This window comes from Glandiceps talaboti, chromosome 18, assembly GCF_964340395.1.
Source record: "Glandiceps talaboti chromosome 18, keGlaTala1.1, whole genome shotgun sequence".
Classification (NCBI taxonomy): Eukaryota; Metazoa; Hemichordata; class Enteropneusta; family Spengelidae; genus Glandiceps; species Glandiceps talaboti.
The window spans coordinates 6,236,000-6,260,414 of NC_135566.1; the positions used below are offsets into that span (position 1 = coordinate 6,236,000).

Genomic DNA, 24,415 nt, shown 5'->3' on the forward strand with positions numbered 1-24,415 from the left:
GTGTGTGATTTTTATTTCTACTACCCTGTTCCGATTCGTATTTTTTCTCGTGTTCAACACAATAACATACACTGACTAACCATCCTCCATTGCTCTTCCTTTTCCAGTTTATAACGAGAAGATGAACATGAACATATCAAAACCAGCGTTTACCAAAAACCGAGAGGTGAAAGTTGCATCTACGCGCAAAGTCCTGACAAGTTGCCAAGGTGACAAAGGAGAAGATGTAGACAGATCGAATAAAGATTGTGTACGCATGCGTGACAGACGTCATCAAGTCGCTGATGAAGATTATGACATCACTGAACTGACGACTAGGACATATGCTACTCACACTCACAAAGCATTGACACAAAGTGAAATCACTGTTCGACGAGGGGATACTGTTTACTTCAATCGGAAAGACTTAGAAACGAACTCACTGTGGGTGCTTGTATATTCACCCTCCAGACAATCTAGGGGATACATCCCCCGTGTTTACCTAGAAGACAGAATGGAAGACTTAGTTTGAATATATTCTGTACTATTCTCCTTTTTGCCATTGCAGCTACTGAAATATGCAATATAATTTTAACTGGCCATTTTTTTGGACAGATGAAAACAACCGTGCCGAAAAACTACACCCCAATTTCAGGAACAAACTTCGAGTCACAACCGCCTGTGGAAAGCATTCTGTACCTTTCCCGTACATCATACGTGTACATGTACTACAATTCAAGCCAGTTAACCTGAAACAGAACGTCTTGTGACTCGACATGTCACAGTAATCTCACTCATACACGTCTGCCACATTTTATCGTCAAAACTCTAAACCAACATTCCTCAACATTTTTTTTGGTGAACTAGTGTAATTAATTGTTTTGTCAAGCCAAGCAATGACATGATTCAGAAATGTTAGTAAGATGTTTGTAGAGTCAGAGAACGATTTGTTTTCAGGTTAACTGATGTCTATTGTAAAATTACTTCACGACCTTTAGATAGATTGTGGTAGTGCTTTTTGAGGAGAACGTGCATTTTGTATCCTCGTTCACAGTACTGTAGATTTCACATACTGAAACATTCCATCGTAGAATAGAGACTTCATTTGATCGATATTAATCATTATATGCCAGTCATAGTGGATTTTATATTGCATCATATTTATTAATGTCAACTTTTAAAAACAAGATATCTCAAAAACATAAAATTTGAAACATTTTTTGTAAAAGCGCATGCTACCTCTGTTTTGTACAATATTTTTTATGTATAAGCTATAGCTACATTTTGTATGTATGTATGTATGTATGTATGTATGTATGTATGTATGTATGTATGTATGTATATGTATGTATGTATGTATGTATGTATGTATGTATGTATGTATGTATGTATGTATGTATGTATGTATGTATGTATGTATGTATGTATGTATGTATGTATGCATGCATGTATGTATGTATGTATGTATGTATGTATGTATGTGATGTGTGGATGTGTGTGTGCGCATGTCTGTCTGTCTGTGTGTCTGTCTGTCTGTCTGTCTGTCTGTCTGTATGTATGTATGTATGTATGTATGAATGCAAACATGTATTCATATGCAATATTATGATAGCAGTACAAAACGTAAATTCTAAGTCAAGGTCGAGGGTCAAGATTTGAAATATTTTGACTGAATGGAGGTTGTTCTTTGAACATATTGGTAAATGCATTATTATGTATTATGGAATAAATGCAGCATTGTATAAATTATATAAATATTCTGTGGAAGAGTTGTTTTCATTACCTGTCACGTACAGCACACGATGCACACACATGATGAACACAACCCCTCATGCACATGCTCAAGTGTACACACACACACACACACACACACACACACACACACACACACACACACACACATATATATACATACACAGACACATACACAAACACAGACACAGACACAGACACAGACACTAACCGTGTTTACGAGACACTGGCCACTTGTGAACACGGACCTAAATGACGTAATCAAGGGCATGGATACCAATAATTTCCATAGTATGTCATACATACAAAGACAATGTTAATATTTATGAAACAATACTAGTAGAGCGATGAAAACCTTACATAACACAGCTTAGTAATAAGTGCCAGTTATTGTGATAATATATACATGTATTAAAAATGTATATTATTCAATAGACAGTAAAGGGAAAATGATTATACTGTCATGAGGACTCTCTCTCTCTCTCTCTCTCTCTCTCTCTCTCTCTCTCTCTCTCTCTCTCTCTCTCTCTCTCTCTCTCAGTTGGGGATGACAGTTGTACTTGTAACAAAAGCGATACCATATAGTGATAATGTCAATTTCTGATACGTAAAGTGATTGAGTGACACCTGTGGTATAGTAGGAACTGTAGCTTACTTTATTTAGGTCAATATCATCAAGCTATATTCATCTGACCAAAAGCGGTAATATGTGTAATCCGTACATCTGTTTTCAAAAGGGCAGATTTTAATTTACAAAAAATGCTTAAAATACTGAATACCTCAATTAGACTCATTACAAATGCAAGCCTTAGTCTAATAATAATGTTAATTAGATTAAATTAAATTCTCAAAAAAGTTGAAGTTATTTTTGACGTTTCAATTTGGGTGTTTTAGCGAATAAAATTGACTGAATTGGTTCAGCTAATAACACTCAATCACGTCGTTATTAAGTGAATCGATTTAGTTACTAAATAAAAAAAAAACTAGAATCCCATATTTTCACAAACCTTTGTTCAAAGTTCGACAATAAGGCAGCTAATTCATTCTCATTATGACAATATCGTGCTCCGATGACTCTATAAGGACCTCAATATGGCAAACATTTTCTCTGAACGCGATAATAGACTTTAAGTAACAAAAGACTTTTGAGTGGAAAAAATGAGTGGTTCTCACGAAAAAATGAAGTCAATGTGGATCAAATTTCCGTCATTTCAAAAGAAGGGAAATCATTACTTGAAAAATGAACAACGTGAAATAGACATTTTAAGTGTCATATGTGATGAATGTGGAACAGCTGAGTAACGTAACATAATGGATACATAATTCACCAAGCAGTATTGCTGGCAATTAAGGGCAATTTTCGTCATATTTCCGTGCGCTGCCTTGCAGAACAATATCCTGGTTGAAGTGTTATTACCAAATCATGTGAAAAAGAGCACACACGTCAAGTGGTATGATTGAAGTGTATTTATCTATCGTTTCCTTGGAAACGCTATTCCTCTGGGGAAAAATTCTGCCACAGCATTTAGAATGGTTTAGTTGGTTCGCATAAAACTATTAATCTACTGTCACTAGGTTTTAAGCGAGTACAGTGACAGTATCAGTTCAAGTATGAAAATATCGAAAAACAACATATTTCGATTAAAAATATAGTTTTCAAATTCGTTGCACGTTTCAATTTTCCACTTTAAAATAAAATAAAACCAACTTTAATCCCCACAAAAATGACCCCAAGAGCAAGACCATGACGAACAGTGAAAATGAATCTACGTATAAGGTAGAATTAGTTGTTTTTCCTTACACTTTATATTTCGTATATACTTGAACATTTTTTTGGGGTTAAAGTGTTTACATAAAACGTCAATTAACCACTCTAGAATGTTAATGTTGATGCATGCCAGGCTTCGACATCATCAAATATGATCTTGTGACATTGCTAGCACAATTGATGCCACAATGGGGGTTTCTATAACATTTTACTATTATAAATAAAATGACTTGTGTCATCGAATATTTTGATAGAATATGCCTAAATACTGTTTTTAAATTTCGCCAATAGTAAGTGATGAAATAGTATGTTTTGAAACCTATGATTTGATATGCAACAAACAACCCCCGCCCCCTTTCATGTATAACCTCATTTTATGCCCCATTTAAGACAAACTATGCAAACAAATGCACGGTAAAAGTGGTTATTTTTTTCTCTACTAATATTAATTCTATATAGTAATTTCGCATGATTCATTTTCCGATGAGAAAAATTCCCTTTCACACTAGACTTCCGCCCTCATCGGTCCTCTCGTATGACGAGTACAGCCGATGAGGGCGCCCAATCACAGCCATATTCCGCGAGCAGTCCGTGGTATATGGTATAACGAAAGGTCGGTAGGCTTTCACTGCCCAGGGGAAGGTTCAAGTTGAACGAAATCCTCATATGTTTCTATTGTTTCGTAGATTGAATTCATATACATTTGTATATGTATATATTGACATGTGCAGTCAATGAAGCTGTTCTTGCAAAAAGCTAAATTACAGTGGGCAGGCAATTTTTTTCGATCGGTTGGGGGGGGGGGGAGCAATCAAGGAAGAATTGCGGTTGGGAAGTCCCAATTTTGATACAGTGGGAAGGGAAAACATTCATCGAATTGTGCGGGGAGGGACGCACATTGTGTACGTCAAAATGAATTGGTGGTCTAGCGGATATCACAAACTTTTAAAGTGGCTCAAAACACGAACTTGTCTTTCCGCTAAATAACTCAAGCTATTTTTAAATACCTCATTTACATAGACATTAAAAAGAACAAATTCTTTCCAAGAACAATCCCGGACTAGATCAAAACTAGACGCTAATTTGGTTGCGTCTCGGTTATATTTAGACCTGGAACAAGGATATAAACTAAAAACTAAAAAACCCTACGTCGTATGCTATTGTGTTCATATACCTGATACATGTTACGGATAAGAGGAAACGTGTTCTTTTACCGTGGGAACATAGACTAACCTTGCAGAGATTTCAGTCTGGTTACGTGCACAACAACGAACCAAGTATTGTTTGCAATATTTACATACAAATAGAGAATAAGTCTGGAGGATAGCACTGTACGTAATGTGATTTTGATTGTGCCAAAGAACTGTATTCATTCCTCAACGTTCGTCGAAGTCATCAGAACAGAGGGCATTGAACTTTGTCAACTCTAAATTGAAGTGTTTTGAAATGTTACTGGTAGGTACCATGACTTGGTGGACATCACTGAGCATTCGTACCGGTATCTACTTACATGTTCTGATAGTGGTACTCTCAAATGTTGCTACAGGTAAGAATAGCCGTAAATGTCATTATATAACACCCACTCTGTAGGCATAGAGGTCACAACATTGTAATAACTTGGTGTTTATGAAGTACTCACATGTACCTTATGTATTTGCTGTTTTATAACCTTCAGATATGTGTTTAACATATACAATCTAAAACAGCCTTGTTTCCCGAAGTGTTCATATCTTTGTTACATGTAGTATTCTTGTAAACTTTTGACCCCCAAAATCAGGCTTACCACTCCCAGTTAGATAGATTCGGTGTTAGACTACTACATTAGTCAATCCCCATGAATAGCCATAACGTTACAGAAGTAGGAATATCACGTGACTTCTTCCAACCAAAACAACATTATATTTCTGGTACACTGATATGAAATTATGACATAACACAATTGCTTCTTCATGCACACCTAGTAATTGTAAAATGACGTGACTTTTCTATTGTACTGTTGTACACCGTTATTTATACGATGCAGAATTTATCCCTACGGGTCAACAAATGACTTGTGGGTGGGGATTGGGGTGGGTGGGGGTGAGGTGGCATGACTCTCGTCAAGCCATGATTACCGGTACATTCAATGATTGATAGCCATTTTCTCAAAACGAACCAATTTATCGAAGAGGTACACCACATAACTGACCCAAGTTTATGTGGTTCCGCGACAGGAGTTACATTGTGTAGTGTTGTGTGATACATGTATGGGGTGTTTTGGCATCAACGGTGTCGCCGAGATTATAATTGTATACAGTATTCTGTCCTTCGATACAATTAAAGTTCATTGGCCGTCAAATATGCATGACGCATGTCTGGGTGACACGTTCTCTGTTTGGTGACAAACATCACGCGTCACTTCGAGATCACGATATAACTTATAAGTTCTCCCCCATACATCCCAAATTCCGACTGTCATGATGAGTTGCTTATTTGCATACATGATGACGTCAGGGTTCCCTTCATGCAAAAGAAGTCTTTTGTAAATAATGTAAATTTCTGCTTGGAAATAATGTTTTGTGTGAGAGTGTCCTTAGCTAGTTGCTCCAATCTCCAGAAATAACGTTAACTGCATGAAATTTAACACGCGGCAGTCGTCTGATTATACGAAAACCATTAAGACGCATGATTTCAGAAATCAGGATTTGTTAATTTATGAGGTGCTACATGCACATTTTCTCATTTTATATGTGTAATCCTTGGACACATTTATGGGAATTATTATGTCAAAATGTTCAAATGAAATGCTATGTTCAACAACATACTGTTGGAATTTAAACAAAACAATGACAAATATAAATGTCAAATTAATGATAAAGCCAGGCCTAATTAAACAAATTGTGTGGTTCCGATTACGCTCAATGTTAGAATAGGTGGGGTAAGTAGATTTTTAATTTAATTTAATTTTTTTTTAATGTGGCTAGTTCAGGTTTTCCAAAGTTTTCCAAATGGTGTCTGTGTTAATTACTGCCTATCAGTTGTACAGCCATTCATTACAGATTGGAAGAACAGTTTTATATTGTCTTTTTAAGTTGATGTCATATACTATTTCTTGTGAGACTACACAATTTATGCGATTTTATTTCTCTCTCTCGAATATGTAAAAGAAAGTTTAGGGTCGGCAGTGAAAAACTAGGTGGGGTCGGGTAACCGGAACCAAACAATTATATTTTTAGGCCTAAGAATAAATGTTGAAAAAAATAAAGAGAAATATTGTGATGTTTTCAACAGTAGGTGCATGGATACGTCTCAGAGATGGTGAAACGAAGTACGAGGGGCGAGTAGAAGTTCGTTATTTACGTATTGGAATGTGGGGGACGATATGCGATGATGATTGGGATATCAAAGATGGGGCTGTGGTCTGTCGTCAGCTTGGCTTCCCAGGTGTTCACGCCATACATAAGGGTAATTACTTTACCCCCTCCGATGACGTCCCTAGATGGATTTGGCTTCGGAATCTCCGTTGCCTTGGTGATGAACACAGCCTGCAACATTGTGATGGTGACTCGTGGGGACATTCTGGGGGTGATGACGGTCCATGTTCTCACGAACAAGACGCTGGTGTCGTCTGTAATGGTAGGTCCTTTAAAGTTAAACATGTTGTGAACAAAATTAGCGAGTCTTACCTGGCGGCGAGTGTTTTACCGTTGCTGCAGAGGTCTGTTTTTTTTAATGACGATGTTCCACACATGTTACATGGTATTCATGCCATTGGTATGCTAGTTTCAGAGTCCTCAGAGTCCCCCAATATTACAGTAACTCCAGAATGCATCTCGAATTTGCCCTTCAAAACATAGAAAAACTTTAGACATTATCATCGCAGACGGGCAACATATCGATCCTTTGGATATCCATTTTTGATGTTGTCTAATACTAGTGAAACTACATGTAAGGGCGATATATGTCTTCGTACGAAGATGTAGTAATTTACGATAGCGTCTACTTTAATTTACCAAGTCATTTTAAAATATGTTTACTTGTATAACGACGGACTAAAACATGTCTTTCTGAACATTGATTCGATGCTACATTAATTTTATTTACAGCATGTGGGGACCCAGGGGTACCACCGGGAGCAATGATGCTTGGCAACGGACGCATAGTCGGTAGTAACGTAACTTACGAGTGCATAAATGGTGAGGTGGATGGTTCCAAAACGAGAGAATGCCAAGATGATGGTAGCTGGAGTGGTAGTCTTCCGACTTGTGTTTGTAAGTAAAAATTTTATTTCCTCGGAGCTGACGTGTAGTCATTTATGTACAAAAACCCGTTATAAATCTCGTATTTTTTGTTCGAACGCCTACAACTTGGCTATCGCATGATATGATACAAGACGACGTTTGCCAAAATTTTACATGTTAAAGTTCACTTATATGTTTGTAAAGATGAATTTCAATGTGTCGTTGCACGTATCATGTATATACAGGACGTAAAATATAACTGTTTTGTATTGTATGTCTATTCAGAACTATGTGGTTGCAATTGGATAACGACGTAGACATTCTCTGTATTCACTGGACAGATTCTGTTTAATATGTTTACTAAAGAAAACGTTTTGATCAAACGTAACTTTACTTCGAATTTGTACAACATATTGAAGTTTGTTTCAACTTAGCAGATTCTGTGAACATTATTCTTTCTAACTTCAACATTTCCCACTGGACAGACTCCGTGTACGTGCATGCCGCAAGTGCCTTAAGTACGGTGGCCTGTATGTGTCATCACTAACTTTAACAAATAAAAACAAAACAAAACAAAAGATTAAGACAATTTCAACCGCGAAACATATTTGTCAAAAGTGACACCTGTACAATTTACAACTATGAAACAAGGTTATATTTTCACCAATACTATAATCTGTACTGACAGCTTTGATTTTTTTAGTGAGATTTTCTTCAGATTGTGTTCATATGCACCTAGCCTGTTCTTTCACTCTTCTATATCTTTCACTTGACAACTTCAATTCTGTTCATAATTATGAGTACTTTAGAGAAACGTTAACGTTCCTATGTAAGCTTATTGTATTTCCAATCAACAGTTTCAAGAAAAAATTGTGTAATCCAATGATTGTTATTCTCCTTGACAGATTCAGATTCGGATTCAGATTCAGATTCAGGTGCAGATACGGATTCTGAGGTCATATCATGTGGTGACCCAGGAGACCCCCTGCATGGGGTGCAGTTACAAAGTAACAACACAATTGGTGTCAATAAAACGTATGCATGTCTGGATGGGTATGAGTTACATGGTCAATCTTGGAGAGTTTGTCAACCTAATGGTACATGGAGTGGACAACAACCCAAATGTCTAGGTAAGAAATATACACTATAACATGACATACTCTACAAGCCAGAAAAAACCTGAAAAACTATAGATCGTCATCTAACTGTACAAAAATCTTACTATACACTAGCTACTGCCTATCAAGGAAAGCAACTAGTTGTTTTTCTGATGAGTGTGATGCTAAAAAATTTGGGTTACAACACTACACACCACACTCCAACCGGAAGTAAGAGCGCCATCATTATTTGAGTGTGACTGTGCATATCATCAGAACTTGGTATGACAATTTTTCACATTTTGACTCCGCCATTGGCGGATAAACAATTTTGACTGCAGTGTACTTATATCCACACCACTTTCTTGAGAAAAAGTATGAAATTGGTGGTATCCATAAAGTTATTCATATTAACTCACCCTGATATGTATTTCGGCACAATCACTGTTTCAGCTAAATATGTTAAAATAAGTTTAGGGCCAAAAATGTGTATATTCACAGTTGGTACTATGACAACGATTGGAGAACATGATGGTTTTTTTTCAGTTATATCATTTCTTTGTTTGACTTGCTTTACAGTTGTAATGTGTGAAGATCCGGGGTTACCTGAACATGCTGATCGTGATGTCATGGGTTCATTTGAATATGGCACAATTATCCATTACAACTGCCTTACTGGATTCATGTTAGACTTACAGTCTGACATGTCAGATTACATCACATGTTTACAAACTGGCAACTGGGACTATAATCTACCAAGGTGTATACCAGAACAAGGTAAATACTGTTTATTTATACTGGTAAAGGTCAGAGGTCATCCAGCATGCATTTCTGGATGAAGTATTTTTTATTAACAAAACGATGATGGAATGCGTCGTGATCACAATGTATGGTCTTCACAATCCCAAATTCAGTATTGACCATCATGTTGATGACTTAATTGCATGATGCCTGAATTAACTTTGAAAAAATATCTTACAGAAATGATGTAAACTTCTGCCTAGAAGCAAAGTTTTGCGCAGCCATCATGATAGAGAGACTGTGGACCATTCGTAGTTACTGGTTAGCTTTTTCATAGTGTGGGACCCCAGGATACGCATTTGTGAATCTTACGACTGCTGCACTTGTGAAAGCCTCTATGTGACATTAAACCCAACAGTACCAATTTGGCAATAACCAACACATACCTGCTATAGCCTCAGCTATACATTTGTTGAGATCACCATGTTTTGTTTTATTTTTTGTTTTCTTTAATAGTTCCAGACCTCAATCAAGAAGACAAATTTGACAATGGAACAAATATAAACCAAACGTCAACAGGAGGAATAAACACACTTGATGAATCGTCTGGACAAAAATCGTCTAGTACAGGAAGTGAGTACATCAGCTTTACTCATGGTGTGCAAATACAAATTAAAAAACAAAAGTTTATTAAAAGTCATAAATGACAAACCAACTAACATGCTTAAAACTGCCAAATGATTATATTAATACGATTATGTGTATAATTTAGTATCAATTTCATTATCAACACAATACGATTGTAAACAGAATCAGCTTTGGATGTTACACTTGGGATTGGACAATGTCCATTCACACTATTTCCTTATCTCATTCAGTTTACGTTCTGACAATTTCTGTTGTTTTCCTTGTTATTTGTAGTGATCTTGGTTGGTGTTGGAGTGGCTGGTGTACTACTACTGGTTTTAGGTGTTCTTATTGCTGTTATTATAATCAGAAAAAGGTGAGGATGTGACATCAGATTAGATTACTAGTAAAAATGGATTCATGATTTGACTAGTCTAGTTCCTAATACAGTATCATTGACATAATTTACACCTCCACTCAGAGTACAGTCAAAGTCGTTATTCTAGAAGTCCTGAGATGCATGAGATGCAATTTAAAATTCATCCACAGCCACCCACACAGTAATTAACATCATGCCTTTGTTAATCAATCACAAAATCCTAGCCAAATACAGTCCATCATAAAGTTACTGTTTTTTGGGGCAGTTATGTAATGTCCAAATATGGTATATTTGTCAGCTCAGGATGTTACTTATACACTGTGTTTAAGGCACTATTGGGGTTCACTGATTGGATGAACAACTTTATGTGCTGATTGAGTGACTTTGACCAGATGTGGTTTAGTTAGAAACCAAGTTGGCATCTAGACTAGGATTTGACAAAATATGCAAAAGTTTTAATCACTTTGTCATACATAATTCAGTAAAGTACCACAACTCTTTCCATCTGTCGCTGTCCATAGCACTATGATCATCAGATTGAAGATGATGTGGCGTATACACTACATATACAGTGAAAACCAGTTTAGTTGAAACAAATCTTCTGACTCAACAAAAATCTTACCAATATTGCAACATTTTATGGTGTCATATAACTGCCAAATGTTGTCTGACACTACAAATTGCTACTCTTTGATCCATTGTCATGTCTGATAAAAGTATACAATGTTACATTTTGTATAATTTTGTAACAATCTGCTCAGATAATGGTAGCTTATGCAAAGAAAATGCAACACTGATGCCAGATGATGAAAAGAATTCAGTAAGAGTAAGTCAATAGTAAGTCTTTTGTCGCACCAGTTGTTAAAATGTAGCAATGTTAGTAAGACATTTTGTTGCGCCAGAAGAGGTTTTGATTCTACTAAACTGGTTTCCATTGTAGGATTGTTACATTTATTGGAGATGATGTAATAATTGTTAGTTGAATGTTGAATATTTTCTAGAAAAATGGCCAGAGGTGAAGACAAAGTTGTAAGACATGAGATTCATAATTTCAACAACGCATCTTATGATGAGATCAATATATCCGGATTTTTGTCTAGAGATGGTGCTCAAACTAAGACTGATCAAGATGGAGACTTTGACTCAATCTATGCAGAAATAGGAGAGGCTAGTGGTTACCAACAATCCAACAACAATGACAATGATCCTCTCCAGTATGCACCACTAACACCATTACGTTATCCAGTTATGGATGCAGAAGAGTACTTGGTACCAGTGGATAAAATGGAGAAAAATGACAAATGTGAAGACAAAAGCGACACAAGAAGCAGAAACTTGTATGATGTGTTACCATAGAGACTCCAACGTTTTGCCAAAAAAGACATCTTATAACTGCCATCTGCTATGTTGCCGAAATTGATGGACTAAATTAGTTCAATAGTTGGTATTGAGGGCTATTGATTTATTACTTTGTGTGAACATCTTGAACATGTTCGGTCTCTGGACATGAATGTAATGTATAATCGCTATGATGTGATCATGTTCATACGTTCAGTCTCAGACCATTATAGAAAACAGTGGTCTGAGCTTTGGCTAAGTTTCTCTGTGATCACCATGGGTTGCAAAATATATATATGTGTGTGTGTGTGTGTGTGTGTGTGTGTATGTGTGTGTGCGTGCGTGCGTGCGTGCGTGCGTGTGTGTCTGAATTAATTAATGAAATTAATACTATTTATTTTGACAAAATGATGACGTCTTATATCTGTCACTTCTATCTAATGGACACATGATATGATGTGTTTGTGCAGCAGCAAGGTTTCAAAGCATTACATTGATTAAATAAATAAATATTGTAATTATTCTCAATCTCTGTATATATGATACTAAATGCTAGTAGGGGTATATCTGATTTGGCTGTACGTTCACACACGCTGCATGCACACACTTTCACACACACACACGCACACACACACACACACCCACCCACACAAACAAACAAACAAACAAATGCAAACACAAAACAAATACACTCAGCTACCCTGACATCCCCCTCCCCATCATATGACAGACAAAATCAAAGAGGACACACACATATTTATCGAGGAGGAACGTAAAGAGATGGTGACATATTTTTTATTTATAACGACTAATGTCTGAGAGTTTGACGAAAGGAATCGGAAGAGACGGTGAAGACATTCATACATAGACAGAGTGAGTACCTGTCATTCCTGTTCGCCTGTATCTGACAATGATATCAAACATTACAGGCTGAGGCAACCAATGCTACATTTCTGGAAATCGAGAAGACATGTTGAAGAACGGTGCCCCGGTCAGGTTATTATCGATCACATACATTTGTATGGTACGAGTTAGTCCTGCTTGCCCCGTGCACCGTCTGCACGCAGGACTAGATGTATACAAGTAAGAGTCTACACACGTGGTCAACGTAACGTGCCGTTATGTAAACAACACAACGTGTGCTCTCGTTGATATGATATGTCCATAGACCCTCCTCTTAGGGTCTATGATATGTCAAATGCACGTGGGAGTACTATTCCTGAAGTGTTTGAACCTTTTCTTGTATTTTTTTGAATAGCTTTAAAAGTTGTGATGAGAACGAGAACAAAATAAACAAAGCCTAAATTTCGACACTCAGCTCAACCGTCCGACTCCTGGCAGAAAACACTAGGGCGCTACTCTTGTGGCGACCATTCAACAAATTTCAAATAAAGTTTATTATTATTAAAAAAAGAAAAGGCAAAATCACGTTTTTGACTCAATAGTAACATAAATATTTGTTCAAAAAACTATGAACTATGTCTTACTTGATGACTAATTTGATTAGTAGATAATAGATAGAGGAGTACTCACCAATTTCCGAAAAACAAACAAACAGGACAGGATGCAGGACAGTCGACCCTTCAGATGCAGACTGTGTCGTCTGCTACAGCTGTGGAATACACCTTTGACCCTTGACCCCGCAATGCGCATAGGGCCATACACATGATACACACACAAGATACACAAATAAACACACACACGCACACACATACGTAACATACATACATACATACATACATACATACATACATACATACATACATACACACACACACACACACACACACACACATACATACATACATACATACATACTCAGAAATGTTGAGTGCAAACAATCTTGACAATACTGGTACACATACGTCTTAAAGTAAGTAATGGAAGTACCCAGCCATTATAAACAAATGAACATAATCTTTATTATTTGTAAATATGAAAACATTAATGTTTTAGGTTATGAAATATTGAATATAAAATAATTTGAAATATAATAGAAATACTGAATTCTGAAATATCACAATAAAAAAGGAGTGTATAGTGTTGTTATGGTTTGAATACTGTGGTATCAGTTTCTCGTCTTCATTTATATTTATGAAAAAAACACCTCACTCTGAGTGACATTTACCGTAAATGGACACTAGAGGGACACTTTAATCACACCAATATCATGGTGAAATACATGTTCAGAAATTAATATTATTGATAATATTACTAGTATTATATAAAGAAAAGTTGAACCATGTAAATACCTGACCATTTAAGAAGGTATAATATTGGCTAGCTGGACTTTTCCCTTAAGTGACATAAAGAAGTTTTATACTATGTTGGCAAGTTTTGAAGACATTTTTGCTGAAATGTTGGGCTTTTTGGTATTCATTTTTAGGTCTAGATTCAAAGTGCTCAGTCAATCAGGCTGTATAAATGGGGACCTGGTAGGACATAGGCTACTATGTGAAGGATTGAATCTTAATGCACTTACAGAGGTTGCAATGGATTGTTTACTCCCAGGTATTCAAAGAAATATAGAGGACTGGTGTGCAAGTAAAAGTCTAGGCCAAGCAGAGTAAGGAGCAGTACTGTTATTTAACGTAGAATGTGCTTTGGAACTAAACTCTTTTGCTGTTACTGTGTTCAAACATAGACCCTACACAAGGGGGTCTATGGTTCAAAAAAACTCCAACCTTCTCTCTGTCAAAATCAATAAAACTAATCTATGGTCGCTGTACAAATTTTTGAAGTAGAGGTCACAATGATGTCAAAATTTTTAGAATCCAATACAGTCACAGAATACTGTGCTAACTCTCTGGTAAAACGAAAGATTGAAGATTGCCTTGGAAAAAAACGGTGACACCCCCCCCCCCCCCAATTTCTTTTATTTATTACTTCAACAGGACCAGGAACAAGCTTTCATAAGGCAAAGTTGAGAGAAAATTGAAAAACTTTGATTTTCAAGAAAATTTGTCTCTGAGGTGCATTCTATAAAGCCTTTCAGGCTTGGACAGGATTTGTAAATCATAAGTTGGAACCAACACCATAACCTATATAAAGGTAAGGGGTGGGGGTGGGGGTGGGGGTGAATGGAAAGGACAAAGACACGTCATCGTGAAATACATTTACTAAGACTACGAATATCATACAATAATATACAGATGAGTTAATATGTTACAAACTATCATACAATATAGTAAAGTCTTTAGTATGGTTTACAGTTAATGCAATGTTAGTCTTGTATAAAATGAAATACTTTTAGTTTAAGATTTATACAATTATATTGTACATTTACTAACATCGGCAAAAGAACACTATACAAATGCAGCATTATAATGCAGCATTCACAAAGCTAACAACATATAAAAAGTTGTGCATATTCAAACAGAAATTATTGCCTGTCTTAGTCATGAGAATACATGTGCCTACAACATTTACAAAATGTCGTCCAGCTCTATAAAAATCTGATAAAAACATTTTATCATCTGGTTCAACAAAAATCTAATAGTACCAGTGCTACATTTTATCATCTGGTTCTACAAAAATCTTAATAGTACTGCTACATTTTATCATCTTGGTCAGCAACGTTGCAATGTTAGATAGATTTTTGTTGAGTCAAAACATTTGGAATCACCATTTCTTAAATTAAGCTTCCAAAGGTATCATTGTATTATTCTCCAATATTTTTTTTTGAATTAGCATGAAAATACTCGTGACCAAAGGATTTTGTTATTACTCATCTTTGACTCGTAGTGATAAGACCCCCTATGCCACTCATATTTGTCTTAGCTGAAATGCATCTTATCATACAGTAAAGTAAGTTAAGGGTGCTAAAAATGAGGCTGATTTTCTCTTCACTACTTTTTTTTATGGTGAGGGGACCAATAAAGGTCATTTTCACCAATTCTGCATCATGCAACCTAAAAATTGAGTTTTAAAAATTGGCAAATCTGGCTTCAAAGAGGCCTGCTGTACACTGAGGCAGGGTATTATGGGACATAAACAAAAGGTTGCGTAATGCAGATTTGGTGAAAATTACTTTTCCTGGTCTCTAACCATAAAGACATACAGTGAAGATAAAACCAGTCTCACCTTTGTTTCTCTATAAACTACATGCAGACAAAGCAGTATATAAATGAAATATTATATAAGTACATTATACATATAACATTAATATGTTTCGTCATATTGGCGTATGGTGCTGGATTTGTTGTGGTTGGAATCCATCTTTATACTGCCTTAGGTACTATGACAACTGTTTTCGGTTTAGGTTTCTTGTAACTATTAAAAAAACAAAATGAGAAAAAAGGTTACTTCTCAGACATTTATCAAGAAAATGGTCTTTATAGTGCATTTTCAATATGTTTTATTTATGGTATAGCCACACACTATACTAACTATACTTATTGCACAAATGTTTGTCACTATACACATACTATACAAATGTATAAGTTCTTCTCTCTATTTTTTTTTTGGCATGCGTACATCTTATGTGTCTGTCATGAAGCTATGTGTACATTTTATGGGTCTGCCATGAAGCTATTTGTACATTTAAGTGTTTGTGAGGAAGTTATGTGTACATTTTATGTGTCTGCCATGAAGCTATGTGTACATTTAAGTGTTTGTGAGGAAGTTATGTGTACATCTTATGTGTCTGCGATGAAGTTATGTATACATCTTATGTGTCTGTGATGAAGTTATGTGTACATCTTATGTGTCTGCCATGAGGTTATGTGTACATCTTATGTGTCTGTGATGAGGTTGTGTGTACATCTTATGTGTCTGCCATGAGGTTATGTGTACATCTTATGTGTCTGTGATGAAGATATGTGTACATCTTATGTGTCTGCCATGAAGCTATGTGTACATTTTATGTGTCTGTGATGAAGTTATGTGTACATCTTATGTGTCTGCCATGAGGTTATGTGTACATCTTATGTGTCTGCCATGAGGTTATGTGTACATCTTATGTGTCTGCCATGAGGTTATGTGTACATCTTATGTGTCTGTGATGAAGATATGTGTACATCTTATGTGTCTGCCATGAGGTTATGTGTACATCTTATGTGTCTGTGATGAGGTTGTGTGTACATCTTATGTGTCTGCCATGAGGTTATGTGTACATCTTATGTGTCTGCCATGAGGTTATGTGTACATCTTATGTGTCTGCCATGAGGTTATGTGTACATCTTATGTGTCTGCCATGAGGTTATGTGTACATCTTATGTGTCTGCCATGAGGTTATGTGTACATCTTATGTGTCTGTGATGAAGTTATGTGTACATCTTATGTGTCTGCCATGAGGTTATGTGTACATCTTATGTGTCTGTGATGAGGTTGTGTGTACATCTTATGTGTCTGCCATGAGGTTATGTGTACATCTTATGTGTCTGCCATGAGGTTATGTGTACATCTTATGTGTCTGCCATGAGGTTATGTGTACATCTTATGTGTCTGCCATGAGGTTATGTGTACATCTTATGTGTCTGCCATGAAGCTATGTGTACATTTTATTAGTCTGTGATGAAGATATGTGTATATTATCACAGAACATTTATTTTAAGATATGGTATTTAAATAACTAATTTTGTAAAAATACGTTGCTATTTGGGATACAATCTTGTACAAATACAAAATGGATATGTTAACTAAAACAAACCTGAACAAGTCTTCAGAGAAGACAAAGTCCCAAAATGCTTAAAAAAATATTAAATATTGAACACGAGTTGAAGAAAACACAAAATCTCTAGGGAAAAGAGAGCAGAAACTTACAACTTCAACAGAAGTGATGAGGTTACCACAGAAACAGATGACAATGCCATGGCAGCAGATGCCATCCAGGGTTGCAGCAGGAAACCAACGGGAGCAAAAACGCCTGTGGAGAAATATGAAATGACCAAAATAATTACACAAAAGAGAGATATAATATTAGAAGTATGTTATACTATATACTAGCATTAAGTAATTATAAGGTAGATATTAGTCTAGTCACAATACCGATATCGCTTGCTCTTTTTCTTGAAGATTGTACAAATAAAACTGAACATGTTACTTGAACATTTTGTTGACAATGTTGGATATACTGTAAACTTGGGAGATTTTTACTACAGACTTGTTTTCGCTTATTTTGCTGGCCATCAAAAACATGAAAATAAGTGACTAAAATGTCTCCTTGTACATGAACACATGTACCAGTCAGGTAATTAGTAAAAAATAGTCTTTGAGAACTAGCAGGAGACTGCAAAGATGCTAACTTTTCTAGTGGCGAAAATATTCAGGTTTAGAAATTAATCACTGTATGTGGTCAAAATCGTGCTATAAGTCAAGGCCATACCACAAAGTGGATTGATATATACGATGACCTTATTTGGGCGAAGAGTGCTGGGCTGATTTCTGTTCAAAGATAATAACTTGGCTTGTGCATGGCATAATTAGATGTTTTTCCCCAATCTTTTTCTTTGTTCAGCCAAGGAATGTACGAGTGACCTAAGGGGCCTTTCTCTCTGCTAGTCTGATGACTCTTAGTGACATAGGTCACGAGTATATTCCTGCTGAATGAAGAAATATATTGGAGAATAACATAATTATACCAATGGCAGTAATATCAAAGAAAATTAGTAGAAACAAATCACAATTTTGAATGTTTTGACTCATATTTCAAACACAGCAGAATAAGTTATATAGACATGCATTGTCATGAAGTAGAATGATAATAGTATATATTCCATATTTTTTGTTCAATTTGGCTCATGCATGGTATAATAATCTGTATCCACTTTGTATAGACACTATTGTATAACTTACCTGCAGCTACAGGTACCCCTAGTCCATTGTAAATGATAGCATAGACACTATTGTACAACTTACCTACAGCTATAGGTACCCCTAGTCCATTGTAAATGATAGCATAGACACTATTGTACAACTTACCTGCAGCTATAGGTACCCCTAGTCCATTGTAAATGATAGCATAGACACTATTGTACAACTTACCTACAGCTATAGGTACCCCTAGTCCATTGTAAATGATAGCATAGACACTATTGTACAACTTACCTGCAGCTATAGGTACCCCTAGTCCATTGTAAATGATAGCATAGAAGAAGTTAATATAGATTCTTCTAACGGTGTGTTTGGACAAGTCAATGGCTGCTGATACATCAAGTAAATCATTCTGTGAAAAAAGATATAACTAAATTAATATAGCATATCTGAATATAAGAGAAATGGATAAACACATATATTCACTTGTATGGAAATGCCAAAAGCAAATACAGTTAGGAATAAATTGGTGGCGCCCACAGGAAACGATTTCTCTATTAGGGTTTATGGTAGACCATGTAGACTGTGCCTTAAATTTGGAGCCAAAATTAGCCTCACAGTCAAAGTTATTCAAATCTCTTAAAAAAAACTTGCCATGTGAAAGCTTGCACTTGGTCCTTTTGATATAATAACAAAACATTGGGGTTTGCCATCTTGTATGCAAGGAAACCTACAATCTGTTATTTTCTCGTAATTAACACCATGTTTGGATGATGCCGACAACCTTGGATTGTGAGATAGGTTAATGCATAGACCCTCCACATGTTATCATTTTGACCTCTTCTTCAAAAATTTACAAGTGACACCTAATTTTTTTCTCTTGATTTCAACTGAGAATGGATAGGAGTTTTTCTTAGGCAGTAACAGCACAAATTAAGGATGAGATGCAGGTTCGTTGGTGAATTTTGGCCTTTTTTTTTTTTTTGCTCATTATGAAGCTTCATGGTATGTGCCATCATTTGGTTAAAAGATTTTTTGAAAATCGTTCATTTTTTCCATTAATAAATTTGAAATGAAAAAACTCTAACGCTATATGTGTTTTATATGGTTTCATTCCTGAATGTTTATGTACAAAGATTTGCATACATAAAGAAGATTGACAGAAACGTTGATTACAGAAGAGTGTCTTTTCATATGCAAATGAGACATAGCTAGTAGGCCTCTGTGCAATGACTGACGTGACATTATCTCTTAGCTGTGTTGTTGTACAAAACCAATCAAACTCGGTAAATTTGGTTATAACCAATAAAAAGTAAAAAAAATACCTCCTTTGAACCTGGACTTATGCACGTTGATTTTGACCAGTGCATCGGCTAAAAACGTTACAGTGAAGCGGCCTACACTGCACTACAGCCGCACAGTCGCTTGTAAACTGTTACTCCTTTCCTAAATGGTACTTACAAGTTACATACAACACGTAGGGGGAGAGGGGGTATGACATTGCTACCGATTTCATAAGAATATCGCCAATCCCTATAATAACGTCATTGTTCTGTATTAGGACCGTTATAGACAAGAATAAAACCATTTAGGAAAAGGAATAACAGTTTACAAGCGACTGTGACTACACTAGTCTACAGCCTTCAAGTGTACCCGACGCGACGGCGATGTATTAGATGACGGTTTTCAAGTACCATGCATGTAAAAAAAACCATACAAATCTCGAATATCTAACAGTATTGCAGGCTTATTGTTTTAGCCGATCGAAAAAAATTGATGTTTACAAAAATAAAACGATTTAATCAACACGTTGGCGCATCGAAAATGAACCACGCTATCTTCGAGACTTGAGAGTTCACGTCAGATGCGTGATATTGCATCGGCGATTTCCGGGTATTACATTTCTGTTTCTGTAAGATTCACAGAACGTGGCCGTAGACTAGCTTTGAACTTTCGCGTTGGTGGATTTTGACAACGTCCTCTTCACATACTATATTATATTATTAGGGTTAAGGTCCTATAAATTGAGTGTGGCAACCACACTCTAACGATCGGCTTATCACGGCTCGATCCTTCGTGAACTTTCGAGACACGTCGACACCGAGTCACATGTACTGTAGTAGTATACGTGCGTTGCGTTGTTTATTTGCGTCTACGATGAGGCTGTCTGAACGTAAACGGCAAAGAATTTGGCACCGAGCGATCCTCAAGGCTATTAAAGTTATAAAATGGAGATTTTGAAGGTACAAGTAGTTTAAATAAATGAGGTAATGTCTACTACGACTCCGAGTATCATAAAACGTCACTCGCAGTGGAAGAAAAACTGTTGACGTGAGTTCAAGTACCATTATTTATACCGTAGTTTTGTAACACTCCTTACAATTTGTATAACATTCCCGATGTCGTACGGTGTCGTGGTGTGGAAATTTGATTTCAGGGAAAGGATTAACTTTTTTTATTGTGTGTCTTCAACGAAACACCAACAACGTAGCAATGCCTAATACATGAGCAGGAATATGGAACGTAGCCCATATTCGAATCAAAACACGAACACCAACTGCGTAGAGCAAGAGCTTCGAATCCAAACCAGAAAGTATACTATGTAATGTCGAGAACGGCACGCGTACCGTATTAAAAGATTAAACCAAAGTCTCCACCCGTAGATGAATAATAGATGACTTGACACCTTTATCGCGGGAAACAAACACATTTCTATCTGTAGCATTTCATGACACTCCTAAAATACCTGATTTTCTTCATGTCTGTAGCAAAGCAACGTACACAACCAAATGGCAAGGATTGAGTAACATATTTGCAAGTCACAGAAAACAGCTGTTGCAATGTCTGTCGAATTTGAAAGCTTTTGTCGGGCGGAAGGAGTCCAATTGTGTTAATTAGCATTTTTCTACGTTCTTTATTTTGTATACTGTGTGAAGTTCAAAGCTATTTAACTTTGCGTCAGAACGTCCCAGCTGTGTCAAATTTGGAGACAATACTCGGAGACAGTGTGTCGAAAAAACGTTCCTCCGGATTGTTTAGTTTTTGAGGGAATCAAGAGATATTGCGTTGAGAAGTGTGAAAAGCGGTAATTTATGCAAAAAACACAAAAATACAACTTTGGATGATTATAACAAGACAATGAGAGACAAAATAAAAAATCCGGAGGAACGTTTTTTTGTTTATGTACATAGCTTTCATTTGAAGTCGAAAAGAGGACTATATTCAACTGTTTGTAAAAGTTAAATAGCTTTAAGTGAAAATCGTCAAAAAACACAGTTTTTGGGTACAGATCAATAATATGGTTAAAAATGTAAAAAATCACCACAGAAACCACAACTTCATACAAAGACTCGACATAATTAATGAAAAAAATGGTATATTTATCTTGTCTTTAGTGTGAAATGTGATGGAGGAAAAATGAGCTAACGAACCTGCATCTCAACCTTAAACAAGTGTTATTTTTGAGGCACATACTGATGTGAATCTGACAATTTATGATAAAATGACCAGAAAATCCTGTTTACCCTGATGAGCACTATATCTGCTGCTTCCACGGCAACATCCGTTCCTGTTCCTATGGCAATACCTACGTCAGCCTGAGCAAGAGCTGGTGAATCGTTGACGCCATCCCCTACCATGGCAACACGTTGACCTTGACCTTGAAGTTCTTTGACTTTCTCAGCTTTGTGAGATGGTAATACCTGTGCAAAGACCTCTGTGATTCCAACCTGGGTTGATAAACAATAAGGAGTTAAAAGGTTAAAGTTCAATTTCAATCAAAGTTACAAAACAAGTTGACTCCTTAGGTTAGCAGTATTTAACATCAGAGGAAGTTCTAAATAACAGAGGACCTGGTCTTATTACTGTTTAGCTGGTCTAGTCTAGTCAATTCTTGTTACCTGAAATAGAACTGTACCATACAGGCATATCATAAACACAACAAGCATTCAAATTCGTGGTTGATACCATGACTACCGGTAATTCTGTCCTACACACAACACATGCGTTACAACATGGGTATATGTGACTAAGTCAACCTTCTATTTTGACCCCCTAGCATAAAGTAAACTGATACTACAGGAATTCAGTAACCTACCTGTTTGGCAATGGCGTTGGCAGTTTTCTTATTATCACCTGTCAAAAGTACAACATCTAGACCCATCCTCTTCAATTCATTGACAGCAGATTCTGCCTCTAGTTTGACTGTGTCTGCTATGGCTAGCATTCCAACTATCACGCCTGTCAAAATCATTGAAAGATAGAGTCGTTAGTAACTTTGAGAGATTCATGTACCTTTACTACTCAAGTGCCCTTGTAATGTGTTGAAATGGTGATGTGCCCTGTTTTAGCAAATGTTTATCAACGCTGTTTTAGAAAACAGTATTAAAAAGTCTGTTTTCCAACTGTAACTACCTCATTTTCAGTCTGCTCTTGCATGTGTCACGTCCCTGTTTTTACCTTCTGTATGGGAAGGTTATGTTTTAGGGATGTCTGTGTCTGTGTGTGTCACCATCTGTGTCTCTGTGTGTGGTGTGTTTCTGTCTGTCTGTCTGTGTGTGTGTGTGTGTGTCTGTCTGTCTGTGTAATGGTTTTCTCAAAAACAACTGGCTCAATTCAAATGAAATTCGTGTTGTTTTGTAAATACATTGACGGAACCGGGGTAACATGTGTCCTACAAAGCTTGATGATGTAGCTTTGAACCCTAATGAGTAATGTCTAATTAATGGTATTTAAATAATTTTCAGTGAATATATTGTTGGTTGTCTGATCAAAAAAATATCACTCGAGTAAGAGTAACAGCTAGCTCAATTTAAAAATAAAAGTCTACATAAATAAATAACCTAAATTGTAAACATAAAACCCAAATAAGTAATTTACCATTGACAGCAATTAAGACTGCTGTCTGTCCTTTCTCCTCGTGAATAGACATGGTGTCGTTCATTTCATCAGATACTTCCAAATCATTCTTCTCCATCCAGGCTCTATTACCAATCAATACAACATACTCTTTACTTTTTCCGTTGTTGCTATCTGTAAATCATCAAAGTTAAACAAGAATGAATTTACTAGTATCAAGACAAGACTGATTCAGATTCAAATTTGGTGTAGTCTCTGGAGGAAGTTGACAGTCTGGATCCCTCACTCCCTCCTGTCAAACATAAACCTGGTACATCTCATCTCCATTCATTCTGTCACATCTATTGACCATTTCATATGTTGTCTCCTTCTGCTTCTCAAGACCGATACATATATAATTAATCCCACATACTTATCAAAGCAAACCAACATCATTATCCACATGACTTTTCATATCTTGTCCCAAAACTAAGTTGTATGAAGAAATAAATGTACCACAGGGTACTCTCATCGCAAAGCCATATGATGTAATCTTTATTTATACTGGATACATTGTAGTTCTTTAAGTATATAAACACCTGTCTCCCAAGAAATTCAGTGAGGGCCATCCCTCGTGGGTTCAGTGTTATGTGACACTTGAGTAAAAGGGGTTTACTAACTATTTGTGTATGTGAGAGGAGGGGCTGGTACTCCCATAGAAAGGCATATATGTGTATATGATGCCCAAATGGGTTATTTTTTCACCCAAAATGGATCAACTTTTGACCTGTTAAATCCTTAATCATGGGTCGATAACGTGAGAAATGTTTTCATGCTTTAGAAATACCATCAGAATAACCTGTTTGTGCCTGCAATTCCTTCACAATGGGCTTGTCTTTGGATTAAACATAGATAGATGTTTTGA

The 24,415-nt window shown here is 36.3% G+C and overlaps 2 protein-coding genes across 3 annotated transcripts in view; one reads left to right on the top strand and one right to left on the bottom strand.

The window, feature by feature from the left end:
- Nucleotides 1-4,831: 4,831 nt before the first annotated feature.
- Nucleotides 4,832-12,055, top strand: LOC144449534 (uncharacterized). Its single transcript, XM_078140077.1, has 8 exons — nt 4,832-5,045; nt 6,770-7,114; nt 7,585-7,749; nt 8,625-8,849; nt 9,396-9,593; nt 10,074-10,190; nt 10,479-10,560; nt 11,565-12,055. Exons 1-8 carry the CDS (start codon nt 4,946-4,948, stop codon nt 11,917-11,919), a joined length of 1,587 nt encoding a protein of 528 aa, XP_077996203.1. The 5' UTR covers nt 4,832-4,945; the 3' UTR covers nt 11,920-12,055.
- Nucleotides 12,056-13,836: 1,781 nt separating this feature from the next.
- LOC144449191 (copper-transporting ATPase 1-like) overlaps nt 13,837-24,415 on the bottom strand; it is a 33,449-nt gene continuing 22,870 nt past the window's right edge. For both annotated transcript variants that reach the window (XM_078139694.1, XM_078139693.1), the window contains 6 exons: nt 23,533-23,685; nt 22,751-22,893; nt 22,179-22,382; nt 18,949-19,066; nt 17,665-17,767; nt 13,837-16,173 (listed from right to left, as the gene is read on the bottom strand). In XM_078139694.1, the coding sequence (XP_077995820.1) occupies nt 16,122-16,173; nt 17,665-17,767; nt 18,949-19,066; nt 22,179-22,382; nt 22,751-22,893; nt 23,533-23,685 (773 nt within the window). In that variant the 3' untranslated portion in view covers nt 13,837-16,121. The remainder of the gene's footprint in view (nt 16,174-17,664; nt 17,768-18,948; nt 19,067-22,178; nt 22,383-22,750; nt 22,894-23,532; nt 23,686-24,415) is intronic.

Excerpts from the sequence above, each read along its gene's own strand:
- LOC144449534 (XM_078140077.1), top strand. The coding sequence starts at position 4,946 with ATGTTACTGGTAGGTACCATGACTTGGTGGACATCACTGAGCATTCGT. Across the intron at positions 5,046-6,769 it reads ACTCTCAAATGTTGCTACAG|TAGGTGCATGGATACGTCTC; the intron begins GTAAGAATAGCC and ends TGTTTTCAACAG. Across the intron at positions 9,594-10,073 it reads AAGGTGTATACCAGAACAAG|TTCCAGACCTCAATCAAGAA; the intron begins GTAAATACTGTT and ends TTTCTTTAATAG.